Source organism: Kogia breviceps, chromosome 18 (genome assembly GCF_026419965.1).
Source record: "Kogia breviceps isolate mKogBre1 chromosome 18, mKogBre1 haplotype 1, whole genome shotgun sequence".
NCBI lineage: Eukaryota > Metazoa > Chordata > Mammalia > Artiodactyla > Physeteridae > Kogia > Kogia breviceps.
Window position 1 is genome coordinate 8,856,237 of NC_081327.1, and position 26,451 is coordinate 8,882,687.

General features: G+C 52.6%; 3 protein-coding genes and 1 long non-coding RNA gene across 13 annotated transcripts in view; 2 read left to right on the plus strand and 2 right to left on the minus strand.

The window, feature by feature from the left end:
- Nucleotides 1-1,683, plus strand: part of ERCC1 (ERCC excision repair 1, endonuclease non-catalytic subunit) — a 44,553-nt gene extending 42,870 nt beyond the window's left edge. Inside the window, 3 exon segments of the mRNA XM_067020204.1 lie at nt 878-949; nt 1,180-1,248; nt 1,571-1,683. Coding sequence (XP_066876305.1) covers nt 878-949; nt 1,180-1,248; nt 1,571-1,624 — 195 coding nt within the window. The 3' untranslated portion in view covers nt 1,625-1,683.
- On the minus strand, nt 1,514-5,077 carry POLR1G (RNA polymerase I subunit G). The gene is made up of 4 exons (XM_059045234.2): nt 4,950-5,077; nt 3,920-4,288; nt 3,392-3,533; nt 1,514-3,219 (listed from the first exon to the last, which is right to left on the minus strand). Exons 2-4 carry the CDS (start codon nt 3,939-3,941, stop codon nt 1,803-1,805), a joined length of 1,581 nt encoding a protein of 526 aa, XP_058901217.1. The 5' UTR covers nt 3,942-4,288; nt 4,950-5,077; the 3' UTR covers nt 1,514-1,802.
- Nucleotides 3,771-25,938, plus strand: PPP1R13L (protein phosphatase 1 regulatory subunit 13 like). 9 transcript variants are annotated; one of them, XM_067020195.1, is made up of 14 exons: nt 4,101-4,341; nt 5,665-5,749; nt 10,054-10,134; nt 10,251-10,396; nt 10,745-11,234; nt 11,338-11,436; nt 11,512-11,603; nt 11,917-12,349; nt 13,784-14,238; nt 16,464-16,595; nt 16,692-16,825; nt 16,914-17,080; nt 18,764-18,963; nt 25,190-25,938. In XM_067020195.1, exons 3-14 carry the CDS (start codon nt 10,080-10,082, stop codon nt 25,235-25,237), a joined length of 2,451 nt encoding a protein of 816 aa, XP_066876296.1. In that variant the 5' UTR covers nt 4,101-4,341; nt 5,665-5,749; nt 10,054-10,079; the 3' UTR covers nt 25,238-25,938. The 9 variants fall into 9 exon arrangements, with proteins under 9 accessions (XP_066876295.1, XP_066876292.1, XP_066876296.1 ...); XM_067020190.1 differs by lacking the exon at nt 25,190-25,938 and adding an exon at nt 19,813-20,400 and having other exon boundaries at nt 4,282-4,341; XM_059045204.2 differs by lacking the exons at nt 4,101-4,341; nt 25,190-25,938 and adding exons at nt 4,958-5,430; nt 19,813-20,400.
- Nucleotides 15,594-18,178, minus strand: LOC136793111 (uncharacterized). 2 transcript variants are annotated; one of them, XR_010837935.1, is made up of 3 exons: nt 18,050-18,178; nt 17,074-17,396; nt 15,594-16,937 (listed from the first exon to the last, which is right to left on the minus strand). It is a non-coding gene; the product is annotated as an uncharacterized lncRNA (long non-coding RNA). The 2 variants fall into 2 exon arrangements; XR_010837936.1 differs by lacking the exon at nt 18,050-18,178 and adding an exon at nt 17,492-17,576.
- Nucleotides 25,939-26,451: the final 513 nt, after the last annotated feature.

Consider the following 26,451-nt stretch of genomic DNA (forward strand, 5'->3'; position numbering starts at 1 on the left):
ATCCCTGCTGTATCCCCAGCACCACTGAACACTCAGTGAGTGCACAGGGAATATTTGCTGAATGAATTACTGAATCTGGGCTCCAATGATAGAGTAATGGAGGATGTCCACAGCCACCCCTGAGGTGGGTACTATGAGGACCCCCATTTGCCTGCAAAGGGAGGCCCAGAGAGGTCAGTTCCCTTGCCCAGGGTGTCACAGGGAGTAAGCACCGGGGCCTGGTTTTGAACTCGGGTCCAACTTCAGAGCCTACGGTCTGCCCCTGGGGCAGAACCAACTCAAGATAAATGGCGTTTATCTTTGAATCACATGACCAACGCCCTCTCAGCTAGTTGGGGATCACTCTGAGATGACCTTTTTTTAAAAAAAAAAAAATTAATTTATTTAGTATTTATTTTTGGCTGCACTGGGTCTTCGTTGCTGCACGCAGGCTTTCTCTAGTTGCGGCAAGTGGGGGCTACTCTTTGTTGCGGTGCACGGGCTTCTCACTGCGGTGGCTTCTCTTGTTGCGGAGCACAGGCTCTAGATGAGCAGGCTCAGTAGTTGTGGCTCACGGGCTCTAGAGCGCAAGCTCAGTGGTTGTGGCGCACGGGCTTAGTTGCTCCGCGGCACGTGGGATCTTCCCGGACCAGGGCTCAAACCTATGTCCCCTGCCTTGGCAGGCAGATTCTTAACCTCTGTGCCACCAGGCAAGTCCCTGAGATGACCTTTTAATCATCAGAACACATAATCAAAACACATGCCCCCAAAGCATTTACTGAGCTCCTCCCGCATGCAGGGCAGTGTGGGAACACAGCAGTGACCCAGTGCCGCCCTCACAGACTCCGTCTCGTTCTCCTTTCTTCCAATCCACCTCTGCTCCCTCCTTCCCTTACAGGTGACTGAATGTCTGACCACCGTGAAGTCAGTCAACAAAACGGACAGTCAGACCCTCCTGACTATTTTTGGGGTAAGGAACAATTCCCTTGTGCCAACTGGCGTTTCTACCCCCTTTGCTTTTTGAGGAAGCCCCCTGCGTACTCCCTTCTACCTCCCTGTCCCCTCCGCCATCCTTCCTGCCTCCCCTGCCCTCCTGCAGGGTATCAGTTCGTTCCAGGAATATTTTACACCCCTAATCAGCTGGGGCAGGGGAGGGTTCTGTGCTCACCTCCCCTGATCGTTCGCTCCTACCTTCCTCAGTCTCTGGAACAGCTCACAGCTGCATCGCGGGAAGATCTGGCCTTGTGCCCAGGCCTGGGGCCCCAGAAGGTAAGAGCCCTGGAAATGGGATTGAGGGGTTGGGGGCAGGAGGGAGCCCCAAATAAATGGGACCTCAGACCCCAAAGTTCTGAGGTTTCAGAAGGCCCACGGTGCCTCTCCCCACAGATGGGGAAAACTGAGGCCCAGAGAGGGTGTGGACCAGCCCAACCTCACACAGCCAGTCTGGGATAGAATCCAGATCAGGCTACTTCTCTCCTAGCCCCCTGAGTCCCCTCCAAGCTAGGAGAAAAAGAACCAAAAGCCCACTCTGATGTATCAAACAAATGGCTCATTTAATGACCACTTCCTGTGCTTTCTCCCTTCCCTCCAGGCTCGAAGGTTGTTTGATGTCTTACACGAGCCCTTCTTGAAAGTGCCCCGATGACCTCTGCTGCCAAGGAGGCCCTTGGTGTAACAATAAAGCACTTTCCTGGTCCAGGCTCAGGCTGGTGTGCTGGTGTGGTCAGTGAGAGTGGGAGTCTTCTCTGCTCTCGCCTCCTGATGGCCCAGGTGGCCACCTTCAGCCTGTCTGAGTTACAGTCATCAGTTTCCCTGGTGGAGACTTACACGGGATCCTCCTGCGGCTTCTTCTTCCTCTTCCTCTCCTGTCCTGTGGGAGCCACCTCCCCAGACTCGGGATTCAGCAGTGGCTCTGGCATCTCCTCCTGGGATGCCGTCTCTGGCACCCAGCTTTCCTGGCCCCGCTTTTTCTTCTTCTTGGTGGATGCCGGATTGGCCCCGGCCTCAGGCTGCCCCTCATCTGGCAGCTCGGGCTCCATCATCTCACCTTGTGGGTTAATCATCCCAGTCCCTGGCTCTGTTGCTTTGTGCCCTCCTTCTTTCTTCTTCTTCTTCTTCTTGGTGGATGCTAGAGCTGCCTGAGGCTCGGGCTCCATGACCTCTTCCTGCGGCTCCACCACCTCTGTCCCTGGCTCCATCATCGCGTTTTGTCGTTTTTCTTTCTTCCTTCTCTCTTTGGGGGATGCCAGAACTGCCTCAGCCTGCGGCTCCACTTCATGTGGCAGCGCAGGCTCCATCATCTCCCCTGGGAGCTCCAGAGGTTTCATCTCTGGCTCTATAACCTCAGTCCCTGGCTCCCTCATCACTTTGTACCCCTTTTCTTTTTTCTTCTTCTTCGAGGACGGCAGTGGGATGGCTTCCTCCTGTGGCTCCATCTTCACCTGCAGCTGAGGCTCAACTATCGTCCCCTCCACCGGCTCCATCCCTTCTGTCCCCTTCTGCTTCTTCCTCTTCTTGCTGGAGGATAGGACTGTCTCTTCCAGAGGCTCACTTTTAACCATGAGTTCCAGCTCCACTGTCTTTCCTTTGGACTCCAGCACCCCCATTTCTGGCTTGACCATTTCTACCTCTTTGGGCTTCTTTTTCCTCTTCTTGGCGGTGGCTGGGGACAGCGCTCCCAGAGGCTCCAGCATCTCAGCAGCAGGCTCTGTTGCCAGTGGCTCTGTCACCTCCAGGTCTTTCAGCTGCTGCTTTTTTTTCTTCTTCCCCACATCCACCTCTGAGGACCCCAAAGCTGTATCCACCTCCAGGGCCCCAGGCTCATTCACTGCCTCCTGAGGAACTGAGGCCTCTGGCACATGCCTCTTGTTTTTCCTCTTCCCGGAGGCCAGTGACTTCAACGCCAAGACTGACCCAGGCCCTGTGACTGGTGGGCTGCCTCCAAAGGCACAGAACCGAGGCTTCAGGCCAGGGGGGATCTGTGGTGGGGGATTTGCTGGAATGGGCTGCAGCAGGGTCCCTGTGAGGGATTCCTGGGGACCCTCAAAGATCCTCAGGCTGCCCTGTAGCGCCGGGGCAGAGGTGAGTCCCCCTCCGGCCTCTGCTGACGGGGCCAGCAGGGTTGCTCCTCCTCCAGCCTGAGGGCCACTGCTGCTGAGGACCCGGTAGCGGTGCCGCTTGCCTGCCAACTTGCCTTTCAAGATCCGGGAGCCAGAGAGAGGCACGAGTCGCCCATTGAGGCTGAAGGGAGAAAGGGGGAGGGCAGAAACTTGGTCAGATTCTTTTGGTGAGACAGGACAGCCGCTGAGAAGCAGCATTACTGGGTTCCCCAGGAAAGACCCTCTAAATTTCCCCCAGGTTCAGCCACTGGGCTGAGGAGTATTCCTGCTAAGTGGCATGGGACCACACTCACCAGTCTGGGGCGAAGTCTACAGGGGCCTGGATAAGCCACAGTTCTGTATCTGGGCCGGTCAACGCCTCCAAAGAGAAACGAGTGTGCTCTGAGGCTGGGGGTGTCGCAGAAAAGTTGGGGGGACAAGAAAACCGAGCAGCACCTGCAGAAGGGGAAACGGGAGTCCGCTGACACTTAACTGCTGGTCCAGTCCTCCAGGGCGCCTATTGGTCCATTGGTCCCAACTTCCTGAGGGTCCCAATCCTCTTACCGCGACTTTCCTCTCCCGTCTGTCCACCAGAGGCGCACCTATATCCGCCGACCCAACCCTTGTTCTCTCCACTGCTGTTCCCGCCCCCCACCCCGCACCAAGGTATCTTCTCTCTATCCTAATTCCCCGCCCCCCTGCCCGCCATCTCCGGATACACTCTCCGCTGATCCTGCCTCCGAGGATGTCCCTTTTTCCGTCCGAACGCTCCAGGGTACCCCCTTTTCTCCTCCCGCCAGACAACTCTCTGCACCTTGTCGGCCCGCCGTGAAGCAACTCACCGCCGGACGGGGTCCCCGCCATCCCGGGACTCACGCCTCAGACCTAGCAGCCAGAGCCACTCAGGCCCCGCCGCCGACCACGTGGAACCAAAGGGGTGGGGCCTCATCTGGGAGCGTCCACGTGGCACCAGGGCGCGGGAGGTGTCGCTTGGAGCCCCCTCGCTCTGTGAGCACAGGTGGGGGAAATTTCCACTTGTGCACAGCAGACTACCGAGAAAGCCATCTTTTACCCAAAGTCTGCTCCCAAAAGCAGCCGACTTGCCTGTTTGGCGGGAGTTAGAGCCTCACCAGGTACCGGCGGGTGTCCCCACAGTCTCAGACATGATTTGCTCCAACGTTGCCTTAAAGGGGCAGCCACATTCACAGGATCTACTCTTAAAGAGACAGGAAGATCGATTGGACTGAAATTCTTAACGAGGCAGGTAAGAGTCTAGGTCGTCAGGACTGTGCTTTCGGTGTTACAATCCCTTCTAGGGAGGCCCAGATGCCTCAGAAATTCAGAACTTGAGTGAGAGAGGTGGGAAAATGGAGGAATGGGGGTAATTCCTCCCGAGGGCGTTAACTATCAGCCAGGGGCGGGGCTCTGGGCTCCGGGGGAGCGGGAAACATAGAGGGAGGAGCCTGTGGATCCCGGGGCGGAGCCTCTGGACTCCCGAGCTGGACACGCGTGGGGCGGTACGGACTAAGGGGCGGGGCTGTGGCCCCAAAGACGGGTAGATGCCCTCGAGGATTTAGTCTCGTGCGTGGGGGGACATTTCTAAAGGCTTTGAGGAAGGGAGAGAGAGTAGAAGTCCTGACTAGCGCCCCTTCCCTGCCTTGGGGTGCGTGTAAGCAGCGGCACGTGAACGCAGATTTGGGGGACACGCCCACGCCCCTTCGCGCGGGGACCGCACAGCGTAGGGCGACGGGCGGAGCCGCGGGACGGTGGCTAGACAGGGTGATCCGACTGCATTCCTGACCGGTGTGTCAGCGCTGATTCCCGCCCCCTCTGCCGAGATTTCGGATCCTACTTTAGAACTGGGGCACCCACCTTCTCAGCGAGTCAGCGGCTGCTCAGAGAGGAGGAGGGTCAGGCGAAGAGGACGTGTTGCCTCCTCCCGGGATCGTCAGACAGTTCCCGCGCGTGGGCGAGACACCCGGGCCCTGCCCCTGCGGGCTCCGGGACTACAATTCCCAGAGGACGCGAGGCTGGGAGGCGCCCGACGTCGGTCGTGGAAGCTGCTGGGAATCGTAGTCCCAGCCTCCAACTTTGGGAGCCGTTAGTGGGAAATTCTGTAAAGATCCCAACAACCCTTTTTACCGACGGAGAGATTGAGGCTCAGAGACCCGACGGGATACTGATTTTAGCGAGGCCCTCTTCTCGCCTTGGGGGCGGGATTTGTGAGTCTCCCCCAGCCTCTGTAACTTTCCACCTCTTTGGTGGCGTCTAAATCTTCTTTCAAGAAGGGGGAAACTGAGCCTGGAGGAGTGGGGCAGGGACTCAGGAGCTCTTCTCCTGCAGCCACAGCGAGGTAAGGGTCTGGATTCTCTTTACGATTTACGTAGCCAGGTCACCCTTGGCCTTTCGACCTCGCCCTTCCTGTCTGTGAAATGGACTTTGGGTCAATCCAAATGGGAACCTACCCATCTACGTCCTGCCCCTCCGGGACTACAAGTCCCAAGGTGCCCGAGGGGACCCCGGCTCCCCCTCCCCTTCGGGACGCGCCTCCCTCCGGTCCGAGTCACGTCGTCTAACCTGTTCCCAGCGCCTGCCACGCCCCGTCCTCCGCTCCCCGCAGCCGGAGCCGGAGCCGGAGGAGGACCCCCGGTGCCAAGATCTGCCCCGGATCCGTGAGTTACAGCCCCCGCCCCGGGGTTCAGCGGCCCCGGTAGAGCCCGACACTCGCGTCCCTGGGAGGGTCGGGAGGAGACTCGGACGCCAGGTCCCAGGGCGGACTTGGGGGACTCCAGGAACGTTAGAAAGCTAGAATTCGGATGCCTGATTTACTGGGCAGAAGGAGAAGGGGTCCGGATGCCTGAGTTCTTGGAATGGAGGGCTCGGACGCCTTGGTCCCGGGGAGACATTCGGAGACGCTCGGAAACGTCGGGACGTTTCAGTCCCTCGAAATGGGGGCTCTCGGAAGCCTGAGTCCTTGAGTGGAACTGGGGTATTGGATCTCTTGGGGAGAAATGGGAGACTCGGACTGCTGGGGCTCTGGAATGGGCGACCATCCCTACCACCCTTCAGCTGCCTTCTCGACCGAGCCTTCAGGTCTCCGAGCAGAATTAGGGGTAGGGTGGGGATAGTGGAACCCGGGTTCCTGAAATGAAGCAGAACAAACACCAGGGTCCCTCTGGAGGCTGTGTCCCGCCGTTCCCCCCAGTTTCTGGCTCAGGGGTGGGGCCAAGGTGGCAGGAAGGGAGTAGGACAGGTCTCCAACCGCTCCTGTGCCGCTGCGCGATCCCCAACATGTCATTAACCGGGGCATCAGAACTGCCTAAGCAGAGGAGGCATCTCCGCCCCAGAGCGCCCCCTGGAGGGGGCGGAGAACCTCCTATTGTCCCATAAAGGTGGGAGATATCTGGGATTTGCAAAGGGCGTTCTAGAATCCAGGGCAGAATTCCAGAAGGTGGGGTTGGATTCTGGGGGGCTTGCATGGCGGGCACAATACAGCCATTACACAGAGAGGACAGGGGTAAACTGAGGCTTAGAGGTCACACTGACAGCAGAGTTGGGGGTCAGGAGTTGCCCTCCCCCTTCCTCAGCCGCTCTCTGGGCGTTGGGATACCATCCACTCCCACCGGATTTTCTGACTCACTTCTCTCCTAGGGCTCCTGGCCCTGACCCTGAGGTGAAAAATGTCACCTCCACTCCCATCTGTCTGACCTGAGGTAGTGTGGGAGATAAGGGAGTATAGAGGCTAATTCTGGAGGTGTGTGTCTGTCCTTGAAGCTGGGGGAGGGCAGGGCTTGGCACCTCCCTCCGCCCGACTCCCCCGCCTCTCCATCCCCATGAGTCACGTGAAGGGATTAAACAAGGGGTGGGGCAGGGGGTTCTGATGAGAGACGGAAGAACTTCCTAATGTCTGGGCTTGAAGGGCATCTGGTGATAGCCTGAGATGAAATAAAAAATAATAACCATGGCTGCCAAGACAGAGCTCACAGCGTGCCAGGCTCAGGGCTGGCAGGTAATGGATGGTTCCCATTGTCTACAGAAGTCTCCGGCAGCTGCCCAAAGGTCTCAGTTCCATTGAGGTTTGCTGAGCCCAGCCCAGGGAATGACTTCTCTCTAGTCCAATGGGGAAACTGAGGCTGGAGTGTGGGCACAACGCACACCCTAGGCTTTTGCCACCTTCTGTCTGGAATCTTCCAGGGACTCCTCTGCCCTGGAATGGGCCAGAACTGGGGATGGCTAGAACTCAGGAAAGCAGGGGAGAATTTAGCATTCTGAGATCCAAGGGCTGAAGTCAAGATTCCAGGGGTTAAAGCTCGGGGCTTTTAGAATCTCAGAAAGATTTGAAAGGGTTGTTTTGGAGGAAAAAAAAAAATTACTTTGGTTATGAGCCCTCAGTCTGTTCCAGGCCTGGGAATTAGGAATCTTATACGTGTGAACTTTATTTTGTAACCTTCCCTGTTCTAAACTCTGTACATAAATTATGTCATTCAAACCTCACACTTCTTTGAGGTGAAGGTATTAATTCCCCCATTATACACACAAGGAAACTGAGGCACGGAGAAGCTAAATAACTAGCCGAAGGTAGAGATTTAAAGAGGGGGGAGGCCCTAGCTCATTCCACAGATGTCCACAGAGGGGGGAAACCAAGTCCCAGACAGGGTGGAGCCTCTCGCAACGTCTGTCTATGCGGACAGAGCTGGGGGATTCCAATCTGGGTATTCCCAAACCAGCCTGGCGCTTTGACCCGATTCCTACTCAGGATGATTCCTCCAGGAACCCCCCAGCCCTGATTTTTAACCCCAAAGAACCTGGCTGGGGTGCAGAAGATGCCGGGGAGGGAGACCTAAGGGCGGAGGAGAGGGGAGCCCGGCGGAGAGGACGTGGGGGTGGAGGACAAGGGCCTGGAGCAGAGGCGCGGCCCGCGCCACCCTTGCCCCCCGCCGGGCCCCCCGCTCCCCTGCCGCGGGAGATGCTGCACCTGCCCGGGCCCGCCGCGCATTCCCCTGCTCTGAGCTCAGGAGCTGTCCGTCCGCCCCTCTGCGGTCGGGCCGTGACCTGGAGCATCCCCTGGCGGCCCTGACGCCCGTTTGGCCCGCCCCAGACCCGGGACGGCGCACGCGCAGCCCTGGCATTTCCTTAGACCCACAGGGTGTCAGCGTCTTAGAATTTGGGGATCATGAAATCCCCAAAAGAACCATTCACTACCAGAATGCTGGCCCTGGAGGTAGCATAGATTGTTCATTTTTATATTTTAGTGAACACAAAGGGTTTCCTGTGTATCTCTGAGATTCTAATGCGGGGTCTTACCTGGACCAGGGATCGAACCCTGTGCCCCCTGCAGTGAGAGCTCAGAGTCTTAACCACTGCACCGCCAGGCAAGTCCCCAATAGTCTCTACTTTTTGAGGCCTCAATTCTCAGAGCCTTGATTCCTCTTGCACCTTTTGGCCAGTTGGATCCTCACAACTGTCCTCTGAGGTAGACTGCTATTTATCCTCATTTTACAGATCAGAAAACTGAGGCAGTCTTGTCAGGTGGGACAATGGTGCCACCAGATTTGAACCCTCCTTAATTGTGCTTTTAGCAACTCCACTATACCAGACATTCACCTAGACTGGGATAGATAGAATCCTGGGATAGATAGAACTCAGTGCAGGAAGACAGAGAAATCTAGGCTAGCCAAAGGGGAGAATTCTAGAATGTTCCAAAGATAGGATCTTGGACTGAGAACTTTCAAACAATAGACTCTCAAGCCGAGGGTTTTGGCCTCTATGGAAATTTAATTACAACCTCAAGGTCCTTATAATTTCAGAATCTAGGCCTCGGAGAGATTGAGGAGGCCTCTCAGAATAGCTGATTTGCCTCCTCCATTCACAGTTGGGGAAACTGAGGCCCAAGGAGTGGAGGGGACTCTTAGCCCAAGGTCACACAATCCTAACACACCCAAATGAGCCACCAGCCCCAACAGGTTCTGTTCCGAGGCTTCCCAGACTGAGGCCAGAATCAGCATGCCCCAGCCTGCCCTGCTGCCCATGCCTGCACCCCAAGTCAAAGCTAAGTGGTCGGTTGGTGTAGTGGGGAGGTGGCAGAGCTGGTGGGCGTGGCGGCTACCATGGAGATGGGGGTGGTGCTGGCCTGACTAGTTCCTGGTGGCCTGGCTCCTTCCCACTGGGTTGGAGGCCACAGTGGCCCAGCCACCCCTGGCCAACTCCCTGTTCTTCCTGTTGACGCTGGGTCTGTGTGAACACGCTGAGTCTCCTCTGGGTGGGGACTCTGGGGAGAGAGAGCTGAGTGGTCCCCGTCCTCTGGAGCCCCTCCAGACTGATGGAGATGCCCCAGAATAACAAGTTAGGTCCAGGTGTGAAATCTAGTATGCTGACTTCTTGCAGGGTGACCTGGAACAAATGTTTCTGAGCCCCACTTTTTTTTTTGCTATGGAGGTTTTGATCATGGGATAAGGTATTAGCTGTAAAGCACCTGGCACAATTCTAGGGGGCAGTGTTCTCTCAGTAAATGGTTGTTTTATTTCATTATACCCTCGAGTAACTAGCAAAGGTCCTGGCACATAGTAGGCAGCACCATCATTATTTTTGAAAAGATCCGCAGCATCTAGCACAGTGTCTCTCGGTCCCCAGTAGGCATTCAGTAATTGATAGTTATTATTATTGCAACCTCTGTTCACTATAATGTCTGTCACATAGTAGGTGGTCAATGGATTAATTGTTGAAGGAATGATCACGTCTCATTAGGGCTGAGATAGAGAGATGGACCAGGAGCCACGTAAAGAGAGTGAACTGTCCTTAGCCTTCCTGGAGGGCTTTGCAGGAGTTGGCATTTCCCAGCAGGGGAAGTGGTGGGTCACAGTGCTTCCAGTGGAAGGAAGTAGGAGAGTAAAGGCACCGTCCCGCTCCTCAAGGCCCCAGGTTCCCTGTGCACGGGCCCTGAGCAGGCTCTCCCCCGCCCCCCCCTCCCCAAACGCAGGCGCCCCGCTGCGGCCAGCCGGCACCATGGACAGCGAGGCGTTCCAGAACTCGCGGAACCTTCAGGACCTGAACTTCCAGTGTGAGCTGGGGTAGGGGGCGGGACTTGGCGGGGAGGGGCCCACGGGGCGGAGCGGGGGGGGGAGGCTGGGCCCTGCCCAGAAATCCGGGTTCTCACTGCTACTCCCGGCCGCCCAGCTCTAGCCACGAAGCACATGGACGTGAAGCATATGGAGCTGGACACGGCGGTGGCCAAGGTGGACGAACTGACCAAGCAGTTGGAGTCGCTGTGGTCAGACTTGCCGGCGGCGTCTCTTGGCTCGAAGGCCGGAGCGCCGGCTAGGGTGAGCCTGCTTACCCTGGTCCCCACCCGAGCCCCCGAAGTCGGGTTCTTTCCTCCAGGAGTTCGGGCAAGCCTGTCCCTTGGGGCCGTGCAGGCTGTGGGCTATTTAAACGCACTTGTAGGATTAGTGGAAGTGGACGTCTGTCAGGACCCTCGGAAGAAAAGGGTTTTTTTCTAAGCGGCACAAAGGCACTGTACATGCAAGCCCCAGCCCTGATCGCAGGGCTCCCTATGCCTGAATCTCCAGCCCCGTCCACCTCTCCAGGGTTGATTTTCGATCACCTCTATTGACCTACCAACCCTCTACTATTGTCTCCTTTGACCCCTCAATGTCCCGACCTCCCTACAGCTGTCCCGGTACAGCCTCAGCCCTGTCCCCGAGCCCTTGGGCAGCCGCGGGTCTCCCCGGAAGGCGACCACCGACGGCGGAGACATCTCGTTCAGACGCTCCGATAGCGCCCCGGCTCTGCACCCCTACAGCTCGCTGTCCCCTAAGGGCCGGCCGTCGTCACCGCGCACCCAGTTCTACCTGCCGCCGGATGCCTACGGCAGCCTGGACCGCGCGCCCTCGCCCCGGCCCCGCGCCTTCGATGGAGGCCGTGCGGCCTCCCCTCGCCCCGGCGCGCTCAGACAGCAGGGTCCTCCCACGTCCTTTGACTTCTTGGGCCGTGCCCGCTCCCCCCGTGGCAGCCCTCTGGCCGAAGGGCCCCAGGCCTTCTTTCCCGATCGCGGGCCCTCGCCTCGCGCCCCGACCGCAGCCTACGATGCGCCGACTGCCTTTGGGAGCCCCCTGCTGGGCCCTGGCGTCAGCGCCTTCGCCCCACCTCCGCGCGCGCAAGGTGAACCAGGGGGCCGAACTTGGCGGGTGGGCGTGGCGCAAGGTCCGGGACCAGCTTCGGCCCCCCCGTGCCACCCCCATCCTCATGGGCAACCTCTCTCCAGACGACCTAACGCTTCGGCGGCGGCCCCCCAAAGCCTGGAACGAGTCTGACCTGGACGTGGCGTACGAGAAGAAGTCCTCGCGGACAGCGAGCTATGAACGTGAGTGGTGCGAGGCCAAAGGAGTGGGGGATCCGGAGAGGCCTCCCCCAGACCCTAATGATTCTCGCCTCACAGGACTCGATGGCTTCGCGCGGCCTGCTTCACCAGGCTTGCAGCTGGTACCCTGGAGAGAGAGCAGCCTGGATGCGCTGGGGGCCACCAGGAAGGTGAGGGGCCGGAGAAGCTTGGGGAGGGGGCTGGTGGGCAAGGGTGGAGTCAGGGCTAGTCTCCCCCTCCTGGCTGCGCCCGCAGTTTCCGTACCCTTCCCCAGACTCTTCCTTTATCCTGGATTTCCATCCCCTCCCTGACCCTCTTTCCTTTCCCTCCCTCTGTCTTCCCTCCCCTCCTTCTCTCCCTTCTCACCTTTTGCCTTTACCTCCCTCCTCCTTTCCTCCACTCCCTTATCATTCATTCCCTTATGCCTATCTTCCTCCCACCTGAGCCCCTTCCATCTTCCTTCCTTCCCTCTTTCTCCCCCAGGACAACTTCACCAGCGCCACTCTGCCCCGCAATTACAAGGTCTCCCTTCTGGCCAACGACAGGCGTTCTGATGTGGACAGCTACCGCCGATCGCTGGGCTCCGCGGGGTCATCAGGCACTTTGACCCGAAGCTGGCAGCCTGTCAGCCGCATCCCCATGCCTCCTTCCATCCCCCAGCCCCGAAGTGCCCCCCGCCAGCGCCCCATCCCCCTCAGCATGATATTCAAGCTGCAGAATGCCTTTTGGGAGCAGGGGGCCAGCAGGGCCATGCTCCCTGGCTCCCCCATCTTCTCTTGGGCTCCCCTGCCTAAGCTGCTTCCCCAGCCCCAGATGCCTCCACAGTCCCAGCCACAATTACAGCCTCAACCCCAGCTTCAAGCCCTTGCCCCAGTCCCCCAATCCCCCCAAGAGACTTGGTCCCCTGTGAGTGAAGGTGAGTCAGCAATGGGGGTTCCGGAGGGATGGGTGAAGGGAGGGCAGATGGCTGGGGACCAAACCAGCTTGGGGTCCCATCACAACCAGACTCCTGTTTCTAGACATTGTCCCTGCAGAGAGCAAGGCCAGATGAGCTTGGGGATTTGCTCAGGAACTAGGGATAGCACGGTGCTTAAGCATGGACCCTGGAGTCAGACTGGCTGGCTCCACGCTGTGTGACCTTTGGCAAGTCATTTAACCTCTCTGGGCCTCAATTTCCTTGAGTGTAAAAGGCGAATAGCGATAGAACCTACCTTATTGGGGTACAGTACTAGATTATTTAATCCATATAAAGTCCTTAAAATAGGGCCTGATGTATAGTAAGCCCTCAATAGCTATCATATTAATCATTATAATTATTAATAGTTTTTGGTGTGAGAGCAGCACTGGGCCTGGATTTAAGCAGAGTGGGATTTGATCCCCTCTCTACCATTGACATGCTGTGTGACTGAGGGTAAATTAATTAACCCATCTGAGCTTACATTTTCTCATCTGTGAAGAGAGATTAATAACATTTACTTCATAGATTATGATGGACAGTCAATGAAATCATGTATAAAATGATCATTGTATATTCCTACCTGCTTTAGAAGCTCTGATAGAGAGGCAAGAAATGGAGAGGAGACCAACAAGTACCAAGATTCTAGTCCCAGCAATTTTCTTTCTTTCTGTATTTATTTTTGGCTGCCTCGGGTCTTCCTTGCTGTGCGCGGGCTTTCTCTAATGACAGCGAGCAGAGGAGGTGTGCGGGCTTCTCATTGCGGTGGCTTCTCTTATTCTGAGCCCGGGTTCCAGTAGTTGCGGCGCGTGGGCTCAGTAGTTGTGGCGCACGGGCTTATCTGCACCGCGGCATGTGGGATCTTCCCGGACCAGGGATTGAACCCGTGTCCCCTGTATTGGCAGGCAGATTCTTGACCCCAGCGCCACCAGGCAAATCCTCAGCAATTTTCTGCCTGAGATGTTAGGAGAGGAAATTCTTACAATCTTAGAAAGTCAAGTTTATCATAATGGTAGGAGCAGAGATTCTGGAGTCAGATAGGACTGAGTTCAAATCCCAGCTGTGTGGCTTTAGGCAACTGACTTGCCTTCTCTGAGACTCAGTTTCTCTTTCTGTAATAATGAGGTGTTAGCCATATCAACGTCACAAGGTAGTGGTGAGAATTCAGTGATAGGCATGTAAAGCACGAGGAACATGCTAAGTGCTTGTTAAATGGGGGATGTCATAATTGTCTATTATTCACAACCCAGGGAAAGTGTAGCCCAGAGAAAGCAAGGCACTGCCCTGAGGTCACACAGCAAATCAGGCATTTGTTGCAAGTCCTGGAAGTTGTGGGGAGGGAGCCTCTTGGGTCTCTTGGGACCCCTCCTTTGATGGGGCTCTTGCTCCTTCTAGGCCTCCCCAAACCTCCCACTGAGCTGGAGCCTGAGCTGGAGCTGGAGGGGCTGCTGACACCAGGGCTGGAGGCTGGTGATGCAGATGAAGGTGCTGTAACTCGGCCCCTTAGTCCCACACGGTTGCAGCCAGCACTGCCGCCCGAGGCACAGTCAGTGCCCGAGCTGGAGGAGGTGGCACGGGTGCTGGCAGAAATTCCACGGCCCCTCAAACGGAGGGGCTCCATGGAGCAGAGCCCTACTGTAGCCCTGCCCCCCACCCACAAGAAGCAGTACCAGCAGATCATCAGCCGCCTCTTCCATCGTCATGGTGGGCCTGGGGGGCCCGAGTCTGAGCTGAGTCCCATCACTGAGGGGCCTGAGGCCAGGGCAGGGCCCCCTGCTCCAGCCCCACCAGCTCCCATACTACTCCCAGCCCCTCTCCAGAGCAGCCCACCAGAGCAGCCACAGAGCATGGTAAGTAATATAGGAGGAAACTGGGGTATATTACTTAGCATATGGAAGCATCCCTTCCCTTTTAGGACAGAACCTGGAAATTGCACGCATCACATCTGGCGCATTCCACTGGCCAGGAACCCAGCTGCAAGGGAAGCTGGGAAATGTAGTTCTAAATCTAAGTGTACCTGTGCTCAGAAGAAAGGGAGAACATTATATGGAGGGGCATTCAGAAATCTTGGCCACATAGAGATTTTCTCTGCTCCTCTCCGGTGACCTGTCCCCCCAGGGCTTCCCTTCAGGAATCTTAGAGTCTCCCAACCTGGAAATGACTTCGTCTTGGCACGACAGAGGGTTTATTCTGGGGTCTGAAAAGCCTGCCTGAATCCAGGCAGTCACCATTTCTCTCCCTAGTTGCCACAGCCTCTCATGTCCGCCTTCTCTGGGGAGCTGCTCTCTCCTCTTACACCTCAGCAAGCCTGTGCCATGGCTAGAAGTGGCCCACCCAGCCCTGACTCAAAATGACCTCTCAGTTCAAGTCTATGGTGTCCTCTGACTGTAGTCAGAGCTTCTTCCATTCAGATTTTCAAGAACAAGTCTCTGGTCTCTGAGGCTGTGGGTGTCATGGTTAAGTGTACCAGCGGCAGAGCTAGGCTGCCTGGGTTCAAATCCCAGCTCCACAGCACTTATCGGCTGTGCAACCTTGGGCCAGACACATAGACTCTCGGTGCCTCAGTTTCCTCATCTGTAGAATGGGGATGAAAACAAGCACAGGGTTGCTGTGAGGATTTAATACATTAATACAGTGCTTAGAATAGTGCCTGGCACTTAACTATTAACTATTAGTATTGTTATCATTTGACCAGGGGCTGGTCTCCTGCTGATCTTGGTCTGGTCTCTGCATCGTGGCTTGGAGGGGGCGGGGCGTAGTCACATGGAACAATCCTGATTGCTCTGTGTGGGTACACGGATGGAGGAGAACAATTCCCAGAGAAGACGTGGGGGCCAGATGGACCCCCAAATACCTATTCCCAGACCCTTCTGAGGGCGGAGCCAAGAAATGTTGAGGCTCAGGATCTTGAAATCAAGAATGGAAGAATGACAGTGTCTTGAAATGGTCAAGTTGCCTCATTGTAGAATCACAAAGTTCTGGCCACAGAGAAACCCGAACACTCACAGAATTCAAAAATTAAATCCTGGCATCACAAACTCAGAAGAGTAAAATTTCAGAATTCCAGAACGCTGAAGGTTTGCACAGGATCTTAGAATTTAAAAGTAACACAAACCCTGGTTATTACTGATTCTTGAAGTCCTCAGAACTGAAAATTAAAGAAAGACTCATCATTTGAATCTTAAATCATAGATTAATGCATGAATATGTTATAATACTGAATTTTATTTTAAGTGAATATTTTCCACTAGAAAGGAACACACAAACATAGTAACTAGGAAGAAATAGATAAAAGTCGAATAAAGAGGCCCAAATAACAGCATTCAGAGAGAACCACGATTAACATTTTGAGTATTTCCTTCCAATCTTTTGGAATGAAATTCTCACCATGAAATATTCAAGTTCTCAATCATAGAATCTTGGGAATGCAACATCCTGGGTCCTCAGCAATTTGAAATGGCACAACTTAGCATTTCTGGACTCACACATATTGGAAACTTAGCATCAGAGAATTTTTAAATGAGTAGCTCATGGGATCTTCAAATTCCAGAATCTTGAAATCATTGACATCGAAGACCAGAATCACAAATGCTATATGCTCAGAACAAATGAATTTTGTAGGACACTTGAAAATCAAAAATAAGAAGGCACAAGGAATAATATGATAAATAGTCTAATTCCAAACATCTGAAATTAACACTTGGTAACATCTTGTTATGTGTGCTGCCTAGCATTTTTTTTTTTAATATATAAAAGAAATGAAACTATGGATCGAATATCTGGCTTCCACAATCATCAACCTCATGGTCTCCAAGCTTCCTCTCAGGTCTCAGGGCCCGAGATTCCAAAATCACCCGATTACCTGAGTGTTGCAGGGAACCAGAGGCTGTAGGACCCTCCTTCCCATGGCCCTCTGGACTCAGGCTATGTACGTTCCTGGGTTCCAATCTCAGCCGTGTCTAGTTGGATGACCTGGAGTGGCCGCCTGGTCCCCGAGCCTCTGTTTCCCCGCTCTGAGGAATGGGTATATTAGCAATCCCCGCCAAGCCGCTGAAGCCCCAGTCCTGTCCCCCAGGAGATGCGCTCCGTGCTGCGGAAGGCTGGCTCCCCGCGCAAGGTCCATCGTGCGCGCCTCAACCCGCTCGTGCTGCTGCTGGACGCCGCGCTGACCGGGGAGCTGGACGTGGTGCAGCAGGCGGTGAAAGAGGTGAGTGCTGCCGGACAGAAGGGCGGGCGGGGTGGGGGCGGCAGACGCTGGATAGCAGCCGCGGGACTGAGCCTCTCCGTCCCCCGGCTCGTCCAGATGAACGACCCGAGCCAGCCCAACGAGGAGGGCATCACCGCCCTGCATAACGCCATCTGCGGCGCCAACTACCCCATCGTGGACTTCCTCATCGCGGCGGGTGCCAACGTCAATTCCCCCGACAGCCACGGCTGGTGAGTCCTGACCTCGCGCGGCCGGCGTGGGGCGGGGAAGGCGCTGCAGGCCCCAGCGCGGCCTCTCACGCCTGCCTCCCACGCCTAGGACACCGTTGCACTGCGCGGCGTCCTGCAACGACACGGCCATCTGCATGGCGCTGGTGCAGCACGGCGCGGCAATCTTCGCCACCACGCTCAGTGACGGCGCCACCGCCATCGAGAAGTGCGACCCCTACCGCGAGGGTTACGTCGACTGCGCCACTTACCTGGCAGGTGCGAGGCAGGGCTGGGGCGCCTCGGTGGGCGGGTTGGGCTACCTCTGTGGGAGGGCGTCGCGGGGACTGGGACACCCAGCTGGTAGATGTCGGGCGGGGGAAGGCGGCAGACTGCGGCTCCTGAGAGAGGACGCAGGGGGCTGTACCAACTTGTGGCAGCATCACCGAGGAGGGGCCGGCGGGATGGACCACCTGCAGGGGTGGGGCGCTGGGCCTCCCACCTGGCAGGTGCAAGAAGGGTGTGTGGGCGCAGCAGATTGTGCCACCTTCGAGGGAGAGGGGGACAGGGGAACTGTGCCACGCAAGCTGGACACCTGTAGGGAGAAGAGCAGGTGTGGAGACTGCGCCGCTTTATCTGCTTTCTCATCCACGGGGGTGGGGAATTGGACGTTCCAACTATACCATCTACCTGGCGTAGGGCTGGGCACATGGGCTCTGCTACCTGTGGGAAATACAGCACCACACAGGTGAGAGGTGAGCAGGCCACGGCTTCTGGGGAGGAGCTTGGGGACTCTTCTACTCCTAGTGAGACAGGAGGCTGTACCATATATCTCCGGTTGGGGGATGGGCACATCACTTTAAACAGGTGATGGGAGGAACTAGGTAGGCCGTATCCTGGGGAAGCGCCTAGGGGCTGTAGCGCTCACCTGGAGGGGCCAACTGTATCATAAGGCGGGGTTGGGGGCCTCAGAGAGTTGGGGAAAGGCAGGCTGTAGGACCTGGGGGTGGGACAATGTATTTGAGAGGTGAGCCTGGAGGGACTACACGACAGCCTGCTGTGCCGTGGCAGAAAGTGGGTGGGAGCCATGGGGCTGTAACACCTGCCTTAGTGGTGAGCAGCCGCAGGCGAGAGCTGGACCGCTGGGGCGGGCAGTAGACCGTCCACTGAAGCTTTGGGAAGGGGGACTGTGACCACATTTGTCACAGGTAGATGAAGCCTTTGAGATAAGAAGATTGTACCTCCTACCTGCCTGGACTTGGAGAGTTCTGTGAGGATGAAGTAGAGATTGAACAGCACACTTGCGGGCGGGGGCCGGGGGGCGTGGGGGGGGGGTGTGGAGAGGAGGAGAAACGGGAACACGGTGGACTGAACCATTAAAGAGGGGGGAGCGTGGTGGACTGTACCATCTGGAAAGGGGGGCTAAACCCTTGATGGGATTAAAGGGGGGTTCGGGTGGCCTATACTATCTGAAAAATTATTACATCCTCTTTGAGATTTTCTCTTTTGGGGAGGGGGCTCAGTGTGCACTGCACCATCTGGAAAGGGGGAGTTGGGACCCCTTTGTGGGGAGGAGTAGGGCTGAACCATCTGAAGGAGGAGTTGCGTCATCTATGGAGACTGTACCACTTACGGGGGGGGTGCAGACGACTATACTTCTAGGAGTGATACAGGGACTTAACCAGATATAAGTGGAAATGGGGACCACTGACCCTGCCTCGGGGGTTGATGGCCCGGCTTGATGGCACCCCAGTGTTTTAGAGACTGTCGGTCCTGGCAGCTGACTCCAGCTCAGGCCCCCCTCTCCAGACAGGGGTACACAACTTTTCAAGCGGCTCATTCCCCAAGGTGAGGCTGGCGCCAAATCTCAGGGTCTGTCCCTGTCCCCAGCGTGTCATATTCCTGAGTGTTCCCGGCCCCCCTGAACTGGGCACTGACGATCCCTGCGGTTTCATGTTTCAGACGTGGAGCAGAGCATGGGGCTGATGTACAACGGAGTGGTGTACGCTCTCTGGGATTACAGCGCTGAGTTTGGAGACGAGCTGTCCTTCCGCGAGGGCGAGTCGGTCACCGTGCTGCGGAGGGATGGGCCAGAGGAGACGGACTGGTGGTGGGCCACGCTGCACGGCCAGGAGGGCTACGTGCCCCGTAACTACTTCGGGGTGAGCCCAGAAGCGATGTTGTGAGGAAAGGGGTGATCCCACGGGGAAAAAGGGCAAGAGAGACAGTGCATTACATTGGGGAGGAGGGGAGGTCAGAAGAGTCCATTATCGGTTGTGGGGAGGTGAGGATGAGCCCATTATAATAACGGGGGAGGTAAGGGAGATCCCCTTTTAGTTAGGGGAGGAAGAGCCACTTACTGGTGGTACTTCGTGGGGTACTCACCAGTACTGCCTTCCTAGTTATTTGATTGGTTCGTGCTCAATCAAATATTTTTATTATTCCTAATTATATTCATGGGGAGGTAAAGAATGTATTCTAGCCAAGGAGAGTCATGAAGAATCCCATCTTGGTGATGGGAGTTAAAGGATTGTGTATTACAGGCATGGAAGTTTTTGTTACACTGCATTCGGCAGGGTGAGGAAGAATCCATTAATAAAATCCTGGTAGAACTGAGGGAGATACTACTAGATTAGGGGAGGAGACCAGGAAGATCCCATTATATTCCTGGGAGAGAAGACGATTCCTTTAATTGGGGAATAGGTGGAGGTGGGTCCCAACCAGACAGCCATGGTGGTAGGGAGAGGCGGGCGTCTTTTTTATGGCTGTATGGGAGACTCGGAAATACTCCATTTCATGAAGCCTGCTGCTGATTGGAAGGCTCCAGCTGGTGCTTGCAGCTGACAGGGGATTCTGGTGTGGTTTGGAAGATACTGAGAGAGTCCATTAGGAAGGGATGGGAGGATGGAGACAGTCCGCGTGTTTGGGGGTGGATCAGGTGACTGTATTAAGTTTGGGGTGGACTGAAGGGGTGGGAGCTCCTGGTGTCTGAAGAGCCCGTCTTCCCTCAGCTCTTCCCCAGGGTGAAGCCTCAGAGGAATAAGGTCTAGCTGGAGAGAAGGACTTTTCGAAGGGAGACAGGAGAAAGCAGCAGCTGCCTTCATTCCAGAACTTCTCCTCCCTTACTGCTGCATCTCTCTGCGCCCCAAATCCTTGCAGGGGCGAGGTCCTTGCCAGCACCTCTCTGCTTCCCTGGAAGCCCTGGGGAGAAGGAGAACCCCAGCCTGAAATTTAGAAAACTGCCTTAGCTGTGGGAGGTCGTGGTGGGGCTGGGAATCACTGGGGGCAAGAGAGACCCCCCCCATTTGCCAAATCACATCCTGTCCAAAGTGCCTCCTGCTCCCACCCACCCCCGCCCCCCAAAAGCAAGGCAACCCACCATCCCAGCGGGGCCTGGAGTGGGTCACCGCCGCTGGATTTTCCCAGGAGTCACCTCTGCCACTATCTCTACCAACAGCCTTCAGGGGCCAGGTGAGGCATATTAGTCTCTATCAGCATCCCTGTCCCCCTCTCTCCCCAGTCAAGTGCCTTTACACAGTTCCAGTTTTATAACAAAATGGGGACTTTTTCATTATGAATAAAGGTAGTTTGCACAGAAACTGACTTCCTTCTCTTTGAACTCCATTCTAACTTAATAATTCTCCTCATTGTTACTATTTTTGGTAAACCAATCTTAAAGTAGCCCCTTTGGAAGGGATTTCTCTCATGTGAATCCAATCCTTCCTCTTTCAAATATGCCTGCTTTTTTTTTTTTTTTTTGTAGCGTCTTGACCTTTTTTTTTTTTCATGTTTTGGATTCTTCTTTTTAAGCGTCCTTAAGCTTAAAGACATAAAATGTCTGAAAATCTATCATCTGAAGTTTGGTGCCGTCTCCTCCTGTAATTTGGTGTGTCTGCTGACTCTCCCTCGCGGTGGCTCGTTTCCTCACGTGTATTGAAATTATGGATTGTGAGATCATCTTCAACAGGGCTTTATCTACTGGAAATCCATGTGGACTTTCTGAAGGTCTGACCCTGAAGAGTGATTTCCCTTCACTTCTTCCCCACTTTTTTATTTCATAAACTGCCCCTTGAAGATTTTTGACAGATCAGAACCCTTTCTCTCTTCTGATTTGTATTTCTTTACAAATCATAAAACTTCAACATTGTCATTGTCTGCAATGTCCAAAACAACTCATGTGGGAATTTTAATTATTTTTAATTAATTTAAATTAAATAAAAATTAAGGATTCAATTCCTCAGTCACACTAGCCACTTTTCAAGTGCTCGGTAGCCACATGTGGCTAGTGGCTACCATTTGGGACAGTGCAGATCGAGAGCATTTTCATCATCCCAGAAAGTTCTATTGAGTAAAGCTGACGTACATTCCCATCATCCAGAAGTTCCATCATGCCTCTTCCCAGTCAATATATGCATGTCTCCTCCCCATAAGGGATAGCCGCTTCTATCACTGCTGATTAATTTTCATGAATGTACTTTAAAAATCAAATGGTACTGGTACTAAGATATTTGTAATGAAGAAAAACAGTCCTCCTGCTACCTCTCCCTACTCCCCTCTGCTTTCCAGAGGCCACCACTTTCAATTGCTATAGCTGTTTCCTCTGGTATTTTCTTGTATGTTTCTAAATATGCTGGCGTTGCTGTCTCTTGTTTCTCAATTTTAGACATTCTCTACTGATTTCCTGGTATAGTAGATGAAGTTTGAGGTCTATTAATCTGACTCTACTTTCCCTCTCCTCAATGAAATCATAATTTTTATATCAATCAATCATTTTTTAAAGGTTGTGATATGTAAATATGTTTTCACTGCAGAGCCATGCAGTATATTAGAATTTTCTCTTCACAAACTTCTAAATTTTTGAGAATTAAATTTACCTTTGTCACTTGCTTAATTTTATTTGCACCTATACTTAATATTTTTCAAATGTTCCATGGAATCTTCCATATTACTAACAGCTCACTCAAGCTTTTTTTCCTCCCTCCTAAAGTCCTTTCTCCTACTTGAATGTGGACTTGATGCTTTCTAGGTCTACACTAAGCTCTCTTGGACTTCCCTGTGTTGGATATTGTTTCCTGGATTCCATGTCTATCTTTCTTTGTTGACTCCTCATTTTGCTGGAGCACATGCTCCAGTCGTTCCCTTAAAAGGGAGAGGAAGAGATAAAGATTTTTGAGTTTTGCATGGCTTAATATATCTTCATTTTATCCTCCAACTTTATTACAGTTTGGCTGGGTATAAAATTCTAGGTTGGAAACATATGTATCCCTTGTCACTCAAATCTATTTTCTTCCTAAGTTGGAATGCAAGTTTGGATAACAAAGGAAACCTGTTTGGTTTTTTTTTTTCCCCTCAGATTTGTTTTCATTCTCCCTCTGCTTTGAACTTGTATTTGACTTGCTTTATTCTGGAAGCTTTTGGGATCTTCTCTCTTTCTCTGGTTCTGAAATTTCATGAGGATATGCCTCACTGTAGCTTTTATTCATTAATCATTCTGACCCTAAGTCTGTCCTTTCAATCTGGAGACTCATAGCTTTTGCTTCTGGGAAATTTTCTTGTATATGTATGTGTTGGTTTCTCTGTGTGTGTGTGTGTGTGTGTGTGTGTGTGTGTGTGTGTGTGTGTGTGTGTTGGTTTCTTCTTCATTTTCTTGCTCTCTTTTTCTGGAATTTTTATTATTTGGATGTTGAATCTTCTGGTTTGAGCTTTCAGTTTTCTTATCTTTTCACCACTATTATCTATCTCTGTGTTAATTTTCCCCTTACTTTCTAGGAAATTTCCTTGACTTTATCTTCTAATCCTTTTATTAAAATTTATGTTTCATCTATTATTTTGAATTCCCAAGAACTCTTTCTTGTTATTTAATTATTCATTTTTCATAGCCTCCAATTCCTATTTTATAAATGTGATATCATCTATTATCTTGCTAGGTATTTTTTATAATATTTTAGTTACAGGTGCTTTTGTGTTTGTTTTGTAGCTTTCTTTTTTTTCCCGTGTAATCTTTGTTTCTTCTGGGCTTCTTTATTTTGTATGTGTTTACACTAGTCTGATCTCTCTTTTGCATAACAGAGATATGTTAGTTTCCCATTACTGCTATAACAAATTATCACAAACTTAGTAGGTTAAATAACACAAATTTATTGTCTTTTAATTCTGGGGGTCAGAAGTCTGAAACAGGTCTCAGTGGGCTAAAATCAAGGTGTTGTCAGGGCCATGTTCTTCTGGGGGGAATCTGTTTCCTTGCCTTTTCCAGTTTCTAGAGGTTGCCTAGATTTCTGCCAACAGTCTGTTTATGATGATTTAGTGTTCTCTAAGATTATAGAGATTTACTCTACCTTACTCCTCACTTCCTTCTGAGTCCTCACTAGCAGAATTGCTAACACCCATATTTCTACAGATGGTCTGCAAGGCTATCTAGGCTTTTCCCATCATCTTCTCAACATTCTTTCCACCCTCTGCCCATTGTCCAATTCCAAATCCACTTCCACATTTTTAGGTATTTGTTACAGCAGCACCCCACTTTCAGTACCAAAATCTGCACTAGCTTCCCTTCGCTGCTTGCAACAAATTGTCACAAACTTGGAGGCTTAAACAATACAAATTTATTATCTTACCATCTGGAGGTCAGACATCTGAAATGGGTCTCACTGAACTAAAAGCCAGGTGTCAGCAGGGCTGAGTTCCTTTCTGGAGACTATGGGAAAGAAGCCCTTGCCTTGCCTTTCTAATTTCTAGAAGCTGGCTGTATTCCTTGGTTCATGGCCCCCTTCTGTCTTCAAAGCCAGCTCTTGCATCACTTCCATCTCATACTTCCATTGTCACATCTTTATCTCTTGACTCTGACCCTCCTGGCTCCCTCTTTCACTATGGCTACACTGGACCCATCCAGATAATCCAGGGTAATCTCCCCATCTCATAATCTTTAACTTAGTCACATTTGCAAAGTCCTTTTTGCCACATGAGGTAGCAAAGGAGAATAAGTAAACAAGGAGACAGGACTTCCCTGGTGGCGCAGTGGTTAAGAATCCACCTGCCAATGCAGGGGACAAGGGTTTGATCCCTAGTCTGGGAAGATCCCACATGCTGCGGAGCAACTAAACCCGTGCACCACAACTACTGAGCCTGCGCTCTAGAGCCCGTGAGCCACAACTACTGAAGCCCACACGCCTAGAGCCCGTGCTCCGCAACAAGAGAAGCCACCGCAATGAGAAGCCCGTGCACTGCAACAAAGAGTAGCTCCTGCTCGCCGCAACTAGAGAAACCCACGTGCAGCAACGAAGACCCAAAGCAGCCAAATAAATAAATAAAATTTAAAAACAAAACAAACAATAAAAACTCCACGCAGACAGAAGTCCCTGCTCTCAAATTCAAACAGTATCTGGAACTTTGATTGTCTTAAGCAAGTATTACTCCTTTTTTTTGAGATGTGCTATGATATTATGGTTATGCTTTTACAAAGAGTTTTACTTTTAGAGCTACATTCTGAAATACTGATGGATGAAATGATATGATGTCTGGGATTTGCTTCAAAATAATCAACTGGTGGGAGGGGAAGTGGTTGGGGTATAGATGAAGCAAGATCAGCCCTGAGTTGAAGATTGATAAAGCTTCATGTATGTAGGACTTCGTTAGACTATTCTCTCAACTTTTGTATCCATTTGAAATTGACCTTAATAACCGGTGATAAAATGCCCCTGGTTTTGTAGAGCTGACATTCTAGTGGAAGAGACAGACAATAAACAAAACGATAAGCAAAAAATATATTCTATCAGATGCTGATCGCTGCTATGGAAAAAACTAAAGCAGAAGCGGATATATTGTGCCTGGTTGGAGGTGTATTCATTCATTTCCTCTGGCTACTGTCACAAATGACCCCAAACTCAGTGGCTTAAAACAACACACTTTTATTTTCTTACAATTCGTAAAATCGGAAGTCTGAGGTTAGTTTCACTGGGCTGAAACGAAGGTGCTGGCGGGGCTGCACTCCCTCCAGAGGCTGTAGAGAAGAATCAATTTCCTTGTCTTTTCCAGCTTCTAGGGCTGCATTCTTGACATTCCTTGGCTCTGCCCTCTTCCTCCAGCTTCAAAGCCCACAGCGTGGCATCCTGCTTCAGTGTAGCACTGCCTTTGTTTCTGTCCTGCTGTCAAATCGCCCTCTTATGAGGACACGCGATTACATTTAGGACGCACCTTGATATCTCTCAAGATCCTTAACCATCACACCTGCAAGTTCCCTTTTGCCATATGCAGAAGGAAAATAAAAATGGAGTCAGTATGGCTAAGAGAACTCTCTAAAATGGAGCTGGGAGGCCATCGACGAAGTGTGACTTACGCACATCCCAGCCTGGATGGAATCTGACCTTTTGATCATTTATTGTCTTAACATAGGCATCAAGAACATCTGCCAAGGGACTTCCCTGGTGGCACAGTGGTTAAGAATCCTCCTGCCAACGCAGGGGACACGGGTTCAAGCCCTGGTCCGGGAAGATCCCACATGCCGCAGAGCAAATAAGTCCGTGCGCCACAACTACTGAGCCTGAGCTCTAGAGCCTACAAGCCACAACTATTGAAGCCTGCACGCCTGGAGCTCGTGCTCCGCAACAGGAGAAGCCACCGTAATGAGAAGCCCGTGCACCTGCTCTCTGCTACTAGAGAAAGCCTGTGCGCTGCAACTAGAGACAGCCTGCGCGCAGCAACGGAGACCCACGCAGCCAAAAATAAATAAAGAAATAAATTTATAAAATTTAAAAAAAAAAAGAACATCTGCCAAAAATGCAAGATACTTATCGGACCCTTACCCTAAAATAACTCATGACAGCCTGTCTACTTGTGGGACCCTTACCCTAAAAGAACTCTTGATTCCTTAAGGACAAGTATTCCCTGGCTTGTGTCAGAGCCAATCACAATTCTCACCAGACAACTTTAACAACCTTGTGGCTTTTGTTTTATAAGCCCCTGATGCTTTCTCTTCCCCAGAACACTCCTTCAGTTTTACCGGAATCTGTCTCCTGAATTGCAATTCTTCTTTTTTAAAAAAATTTTTTATCAGAGTATAGTTGATTTACAATGTTGTGTTAGTTTCAGGTGTACAGCCTGAGTTGCAATTCTTAAGACCCCATATAAACTCTTGTTTGCAACCTTCTGTGTTTTGTTTTGTTTTGTTTCTGGTTGACACATGTAACCTATGAACATTCATAGGTTCCAGGGCCTGGAGATCTTTGGGGACCATTATTCAGCCTATCCAGGGTGTATTGCAATTTAAACAGGGTGGTCAGGGAAGGCCTCGCTGAGGAAAGGACTCTTGAGGAAGACTCTAGGAAGGCTTGAGAGAGGTGAGGAAAGAAGCCATGCAGAGATCTGAGAGAAGAGCCTTTCAGACACAGAGAATAGTGACGGAGGCCGGAGGCAGTCATTCTAATTGGCTGCTGTCAATCACCCCTGCTTCCAGGTATGCATGCCCTTCAGTAGCCCCTCCCCCTGACTGTGGGCTTTGCAATACACTAAGTCCTCACTATCCATGGGTTCCCCTCAACCAACAGCAGATTGAAAATACAGTCGTCCCTTGGTATGAGCAGGGGGGGATTGGTTCCAGACCCCCACGGATACCAAAAATCTGTGAATACTGAAGCCTGTCATATAAAATGGCCTAG